Here is an 8,225-nt window from a genome sequence, read left to right on the forward strand (position 1 = left end):
GCCGAGATCGAAGTTCTCAAATCTAAATGTAAAAGCCTCGAAACGAATGTGTCCAACAAAGAGGCTGAGCTCGAGAACGAAAGAAGATGTGAGTGGAAGCGCGTCAAGTTAGACTCCACTCAAGAGAGTGAGTTATAATTAAACGTTCTTAGAACCATTTGAAATACAAAACTTGGAAAACATGTAAATAAAAGTTCAAGTCCCGTTTGAACGAGTACTACAATTTATTCCATCGCTTGAAATATCATGATCGGAGATGCAGGATAGTATCCTTGACAAAGGTACCGAGAACAATCAAACGAAGGAGGACGAGGATCGAACGAAGCAGCTGAATGATAGGTTGCAGCAAACGCAAACGAAACTGTACGAGTCGAAGAACACTTGCGCCAGTTTGAAGCAGGAAATTAACAAGTTGCATAAGGTATATTTCGAAGGATTGTTTGTACGAACAAGTGATCTACTATTCATGTAAAAATCAATATTCATTTCTAAAGAGATATCCTGACATTTCTTGGTACTGTTAAATAAAAGTACCATAAATATGTGAAATCGAATTTATACGTGAAGAGCAGATACATTGAACTTATATTGATGAACTAACTTTAAAAAAAAAACATAGTTACTGTACAGCGAGGTGGGCGAAAACGCGAACATAAATAATCTATTGAATCAATCGGGTGGATGGCGAGGACGGGCCGAGCAGATTCACTTGTTGCAACAGAAAGTAACAGAATTGCAATCGAGATTGTCCGATTACGAGGGGACCCAGAAGACTTTCATTGGTATATCCGATCTATCCAGATGAAACTAGAGGAAAGAGATATGTATTTAGTATTGAGTCGACGCACTTTTGTACGATCCGTAGACCGGAAGAATCTCGCGAATCTTCGGAACGTCGAGAAGGAACGACGACAACAGATCGAAAACTCCGCGAAACAGCTTCTCCAATCGGAGGTCGCTATCGAGGGTTACAAAAGGAAGCTCGATGCTTCGAAGGCGAGGATAAAAGTGCTGGAGAACGAATTGAACGCGGCGAAAGGGAGCGTTGCAGTTTTAAACGAAAAAAGATACCACGACGACCAATTGATCGAGACTCTCAGCGTAAGCGGCTTGCTGGGTTTTTGCTTTAGATGTTCAAAGTATAAAAATATACAATCGTGAACATTCCCAGAGTCGACTGAAAACGATGGAGATCAGGCATCAGGAAAGGCAAACTGATATGAAGAACAGGGAGGAGAAGATAGAACGCGAGTGCAGTAACTTGAAGAACGATTTACAGTCCGCACAGCTTCAGATCGATCGGCTGAGAAGAAGATTAGAAGAACGGGAGATCGAGATAGACAAACTAAGGTCTTCGATTTGCACCCGATGTTAAACGTCTTAGGTTTTAAGACAGTTCTAGATCGATATTAATTTCAGAGATGGAATCGTTCCTAATATCGGGTCGTTCAAAGCTCAGAAAGTTACGCAACCAGAAATCTACTTAAATAGCTTCAACCATAGTCCCCCACAGAGTTCCAGAAGCACGGCTGACCCCAACGAGTATGTAACACTCGCCCTTGCCGCTGAAGCTGAAAGGGAGAGATTGTTGGAGCTGGTTACTGTGTTGAACAGACGATTGGATAAAGAAAGTACCGATGCTGTTACTCTTGCTGTATGTACGAGAACGTTTGGATTGTGGTGACGATTTCTAGCGGAGTCGTAGTTTATAAACATTTTCATTAGGGATGGCTTTCTCGAAACCCCTCGAAAGCTAAGAATGTTACGAAAATTCGAAACTTTGCACTTTTTTTGTAAATCGAAACTCTCGAAACTTCGGTAAGAAAAAATATAAAATCGATGAATAAATTCCGAATATTCGGTGCGATATGTTTTGTGAATGCTCGATGATCGGTTTTTGTTTTTAAAGATATAAAAACATAATTCAATATTTTATTATATAATTCTTTTACTAAAGGGTATTTAGCACGTGAATATATTAATAAAAAAATATAAATAGTAGAAGTGAAGATCAAGAGCATATGTTTCGTGAGAGCTTGACTCAATTTTTTCAAATTTTATTTTTCAATTACGTATTACAGTATTATTTAGTGGTATTAAAAGGTAAGAACTTCTAAATTATGCAGTGTTAGTGTTGGAAAAAGGATAATTGAATATATTATGTTTTTGTTTGTGTTTTGTTTAACTACAAGCAATAAAGATTAGTGTAGCAAGTTTGGAGAGTTTCGGAATCTTACAAAGTTTCAGATTCGAATTTCGAGAATTTTAAAATTAGGTTCCAATCTACCCCTAATTTTGATTAAAAAAAGACCGATATCCTTTGTAAAGTTAGCTTCACAACTCTCATAGAATTCCTTGCGCGACGAACGAAACAAATCAGCGAAATTAGAATCGAGGCTCCGAAGATTAGAGACCGAAAGGGCCGGAATCGTGAGGATCGACACAAGGTACAGATCGAAACTATTGTCCAGATCGTTGAAAGCTAACGATGAGTTTATCAACGCGGAAGAAACGCGACTCAAGTAATAACACATGAGAATAACAAAATTTAATGAAATCGATTGTTACACACTTTGATTGCGTATACGCGTAATTTTCGATACATCAAATTAGAATGGAGTTACTTCAGGAAGAATGTCTTGCGTTGAAGGCGAGATTGGACACGGTACAACAAGATAAAGCATCGGACCTTATTATGTACAAACGGATGCTCGATGAGGTTAGAAAAATCTTTCAGGACGCGTGCAGGTAATTTCATATACGATAACGATAAAAGTAAAATTGAATATTAACGAAGAATTTCCGGTTTCAGAGGGAAACCACCGCCTACTGTTGGCAGCCGTTCAACGATCACGGTGTAGTACTATCACAGACAGAGGTGGTATACTCAAATACCTCGTTTGTGACACCTAATCCAGACCATCCTAAAATTAATTCTACGAATCGAATACAAAGAAATATTTCTAAAAAAAAAAAATTAAACCTGCGTTACCTTAATTACATACACTGTAATTGTCCAACATCGTATGCCATCTTTATCAAGCTAGACATCAAGTTCAACTTATTTATTGTATTATCTATCCGGTACACCTAGCTAGAAGCTTAAACGTTTAAACTTCCATGTCGTGTAATTCACGAAATAAAGCGGGTGTTGCTTTATCAGCGAGCAACAGATCCTCCAGTCGTTGCTTATTGTTCCAACCGATCGGAATTGTGTAAGAACTACAAAAGCGAGCAACGGTGATGTAAATGGGACACGAGATAAGGTGCAACGGCTCCACGTAAACGCACGTGACATCGTCGGAGCAACGACGTTCCATTCCTATCTTTCGTTATTCCGCCTCCTTTTTCAGATTCACGTAACCTCTGTTTACCCTCAACCACCACCGCGGTTTGCTCTTGCTATTGATATCGCTCGCCAGTCCTACAGCCGTAAATTCATCCTCTATCCTAAAATTCTGAGAATACGAACTTGACGTTCGTCGCCTCGTTGCACGTTCTATAGGTCGCTGTGTGTTATTGGAAAAGTAGGAAAATTCCTCGGCGAAAAACAATCAAGTTCTAAACGAGGCGTTTAGTCTCTTTGCTGGTGGAATTTTTTATAAATACGTAACTAAAAAGTTGTGTAAGTTACGTTGGAATAGTACGTTCAGTGTTAACACGTTTGCTCCTTTTCTGAGGATCACGACATTAGTGGATGTAATAGGATATTTAGTGGTATCTTCATATGATGCACTGAAAATGAGTCTTCGTGGTCATTTATTGCTTCTACACACGATTTCCTGCCACTGATGATTATAGTATATTCAAGTAATCGTATAACGAGATCAGATACAGTAGAATGAAATGATTCGTCGAAGAAAAGTACAGAGAAACCAACATTGTCAGCAGACGAGAAGCTATCGATAGCCAAAATTATCGAGTTGATCATTTGAGGCTACACAATATATCCTCTATAACCTTGATCAAACTATTATATTAACCATTAAATTACTACAGTAGTGGAGAAAAAAGTTACCACTTTTCGGATTCTTTATATTTCTATTGTTTTTGAACGTCAACACAAAACCTTGATATACTGTATTTACTAAAGTTTTAAATAGTTTTTGTCCGTTACTGTATACGTCCAATCCAATGAACTAAATCGTGTTTACGTTCTACGAAGTCTCAAGTGGTTTCCATTCATTCATTAAGCAGAGGCGATTCTTCATCATCCACGAATATATTTCATAAAAAAGAATCAAAATTCCCAAATCTTCTTCAGCGTGCAAGTCGCCAATGGACGTGGTCTGCCAACGAAAATCTGGGGACACCAGGCAGTAATGGGCCTGTGTAACCGGCGGTAATGGCGAATACTATGGAAAGCTTATTTCGTCTATACGAAAGAAAATTCAGCCCAGGGCGTTCCCATCGGGCGGTAAGCTCCGCGGCACACAGGTGCGAGAAGCTTACAGGTGTTGGTGCTCCCGCCTGATAAGAAGCATACCCGTGACGTCAGGTCGGCGCAGGTAGAGTATATGAGTCGGCCCCGGAGTGGCATCCACGTCACTCGTTCTTGAACCTCTTCCGTTCGTTTGCTCTCTCCCATAGTAAACTTGTTCGAACCACACCACGGTTTTTTATATTCCTTCTTGTTCCATCCGCGTTACTCGGTGGTTATTCCTCCAGTTTGTTTTCTGTAAACCGAAGGACGTTCGTTTAGAAGAAGTTCGTCGAGTGGCGGTATCGCATACGTACGTTCCATCCGGAAGTTCGTCGCGACCGGGCGCTGTGTGTTTGATACCCCGGGGCCTCAGCGATCAGGTAAGCACACGGAAGTAGGACCAACGACAGCGATTCCCCGATTCCGTTCTTCGACCACGTAAAACCATCGATCCATCATGGTGAATCGTTTAACGTTTCGAGTATCGAAGAGTTGGGAGGTGAAGAGGAAAAGTTATTGTATACCTCGAGACGAAGCCGCGTGGAGACAGCCGGTGGAAGTTCCTGCGACCTCGTGCACTTGCCAGGCTGGAACACTTCTTGCCGTTGTAATCTTTTCATGTGTAAATTCGAGGGACATAAGTAATTGCCGGCGGGTAATACAGACGGCGATGGCTTTGCAGTTCGAATGACGATTATGTAACGTATGTACGGGCACACCGGCGATGAAACTTTTACGACGGACGCGCGATAACGATATCGAATTTTCAGGTGCCTTGTACGGTTAGTCCTGCAACGATGTTTACGGGGAAATATTCTATGGTTTGAGTAAATAGAAACTTCGGTTGTTTGTATCGTCCCGTTCGATCGTGGAGATCTACATATTTGTTCAACTTAAAAGGGGGCGAAATTTCGTTGGATAAGGTGTAACTTGTTTTTCTAAGGAGATAACAGTAAGAGTTCGATAGAAATAGCTTCCAAGGCCTGAAATTTGATATTTTGAATTTAGAAAACGGTACACCTTCGTTTCAAATTGTAGACAGAAACAGATTTTGAATAGGAAAACTGTGGAAGTTGTTTTTCGTGGTGTTCGAAAAACAGGATTTTATCTTTGTTTTCTTGTGTTTGAGGTAAAGATAGAACGTGACTAAGAAATTTTGGTAGACTTTACTCCGTTAATTGCATAATCATAATTAACAATCGTGACAAAAGACACGTCGCCGCTGATAATGAAATTGTTACGATCATTGCGATAACGAAGCTACTTAGTAGTCGTGTGCATTTCGTTCGCTGTAATCTGAGGGGCCGAAGAATCTTTGGTCTTTGGGGGACGAAGACATATTTTATTACAGTATTATCTGTGCATCTAGCGTTGATAATTCTGCAAAACGCGAAGCAGGCGTGCAATTAAGAACGAAGATATCGAAGGTATTAAAGTTTATAAATATAGAACGAAACGAAGCGAATGGATCAGTGTATGATTATGTGACTTCAGTCCTCCATATATTGAAGACAATTTTAAATCTCTTTAAAGAGACCGTGTAAATCAAATAACAATGTGAAATGGAACACCGCGTTTCATGTATCGTAATCGTAAGTTTGTTTGAATTCGTGACAATTTAATAATTTATTACATGATCCCTGGTGATCACGTGTCGAGCGTGTTCTACGGCTTCCAAGGAGAGAACTATTGCCGCAGGATTTTCGGTAATACCGGCGCCAGTCAACCCGTTATCACGTTATCGCATCGTCTACTGATAACGTGCAATCGTTGGCTCTTCTCGAAGATGATACCCGATATTTGTCGTCAGGTTTAACAAACGAATGTTTTTATTGATCCTTCAGGAACGCAATGGAAGAGCACACAAAGAGGAACCGCCTACGCACCTCCTCGCGATTCCTCGAGTCATCGCGAAGGACGTCCCATTGTACAACTTCGTAAAGTTCCCCTTCGCATCGGCTAAACGTCGGGAAAAAGCGTAAATTTCATTGTGACGTTACACAAATGCGACTTATTATGCGGTTACACAATTTTTAACTGTATTTTCCGCGGTCGAGAACGCAATATTATTGACAAGTGATATTAGATTATTGAAGAGGTTGTCATACATTTTTCCATTTCGGATGGCGTTTATTACAGTTCTTCTGATTCCTACAAAGTTTAATCTGTATGAAAATGTAATAAATTAAGGCAGTCGATAATTTTTACTAGCGATAATGTAGGTTTTTCATCGATCTAATATTTATGATAAGGTTCACATTGAACGATTCTATTTATACTAAATAAGGATTCGAATACCTCGAATATTCGACGGTATTATCTTGTAACAATCGCGAGGTCGAGGAGTTTGTTTAGATAAGGGAAAGAAAATAGAGATACCGGGAAGGTGTATGTAAATACCTCTAAACTGCTCCAGCTCTACCAAATGTTTGCCTGTTTAAGCAGTTGTTCGTAACAGGAGAAAATGTCAACTGAGCAAACAGAATCGGAGGCTACCACATTACCGCCGAAAAACGGGAAAGTTTCAGCGTCTGCTGTCAGTTTATCTGAAAATTAGTTAATACCCGTTAATTATAGTTAACACGAGCGTGGTTGCCCGTTTATAACGATAATTTACTGGCCTTTACACAGTCGATGTATGTTTTTAATCAATTTTCATGTGCGAAACTTTCTCGACTAATTTTTCAACTTTTTTGTATTAATTAGATCATTTTTTCGGTTACAAATGTGTGTATATAGCATAAATTCAGAATAACGAATTAACTTCTATGTCCCCTGTTGAACAAGTTCAGATTTTCAAAAATCATGGGCCACTCGTTAGTACAAATATATATATTTCTTTAACAACTACTGCTATCAGATAACCGTTATCAAGGAAATTAATTATTCAAACATATCTCGTATTGATATTATCGATGAGAGTCGGAGTTCGACTCTCTGTATCGCACTCTTGATGGTACCTGAGATCTATTATTAGGTGGTTACAATTTCAGATTAAAATATGTAATCGAGACACGCATTTTGGAAAATTTGGGTCGGAGGGGAAAACTTTCTTGGAAAAAGTCTTTTCATCCAATCGGAGCAAACGATACTTCGGTTCTTGGACGCTTCTCGCGATTTCCAAATTTATCTATAATAATTCAAATTACTTTTATTATTATATAAACATAGATTATTTCTCTGTATAAGCAACTATTTTTTAAAATTTGAACTTAATATGGCAACACTTCCGGCAGGATGACTTTATACAGATCCAAGGATATTGAAAATTCTGAACAGAATGTATCTGAAGGGTAAAACCGTTTGCCTCGATCACATTACGACCCCGCGGTTCATTGTGTTCCGCAGACTCGAATGCTGTATGGATGAAATAGAATAAAAAGAAAGTGTTAACGACTCGTGGCACGAGCTAACGCGCGGAGGTTATGTTTACCGCGCAATCAGGTGGCGGCGCTAAACAGGAAGAGGCTCCTCGCACCTTCTCGATAATAAGCGGAGCTGCTACGCTCCAGCACGGCGACAATTTCTATCTATCGGTATTTTCTTTCGAGCGACCGATCCTCCTCAGTTAACGCTTCGAGCTAAATAAAGATTTCGACAAAGCTGAATCCCATTGTCGAAACTTCTATTTTGAGAATCAGATAGTGGTGCAAAAGTTTGCAATCATTCTTAATCGATTTCGTGACAAATAAGTACCATTAAAAACAGCACACCGTTTAGCACAACAATACACATATGTACTTTACTGGAAGTAAAATTAATTACGTCACAATTAGTCTGCAAATGTTTATACAAATTCTAG

At 39.5% G+C, this 8,225-nt stretch overlaps 1 protein-coding gene across 1 annotated transcript; it reads left to right on the forward strand.

Annotated features, from left to right (window-relative positions):
• Window positions 1–256: 256 nt before the first annotated feature.
• Window positions 257–2,861, forward strand: LOC107188944 (WEB family protein At5g55860-like). Its single transcript, XM_015577345.1, has 8 exons — window positions 257–421; window positions 620–782; window positions 866–1,101; window positions 1,172–1,350; window positions 1,420–1,654; window positions 2,350–2,522; window positions 2,614–2,748; window positions 2,813–2,861. The coding sequence occupies exons 1-8, from the start codon at window positions 257–259 to the stop codon at window positions 2,859–2,861; spliced, it is 1,335 nt and encodes a 444-aa protein (XP_015432831.1).
• Window positions 2,862–8,225: the final 5,364 nt, after the last annotated feature.

This window comes from Dufourea novaeangliae, unplaced genomic scaffold, assembly GCF_001272555.1.
Source record: "Dufourea novaeangliae isolate 0120121106 unplaced genomic scaffold, ASM127255v1 scaffold125, whole genome shotgun sequence".
NCBI classification, from domain to species: Eukaryota; Metazoa; Arthropoda; class Insecta; order Hymenoptera; family Halictidae; genus Dufourea; species Dufourea novaeangliae.

Coding starts and splice junctions, on each gene's coding strand:
- LOC107188944 (XM_015577345.1), top strand. CDS start 257: ATGCAGGATAGTATCCTTGACAAAGGTACCGAGAACAATCAAACGAAG. Junction 2,523..2,613: donor GCGGAAGAAACGCGACTCAA/GTAATAACACAT, acceptor ACATCAAATTAG/AATGGAGTTACTTCAGGAAG. Junction 2,749..2,812: donor ATCTTTCAGGACGCGTGCAG/GTAATTTCATAT, acceptor TTCCGGTTTCAG/AGGGAAACCACCGCCTACTG.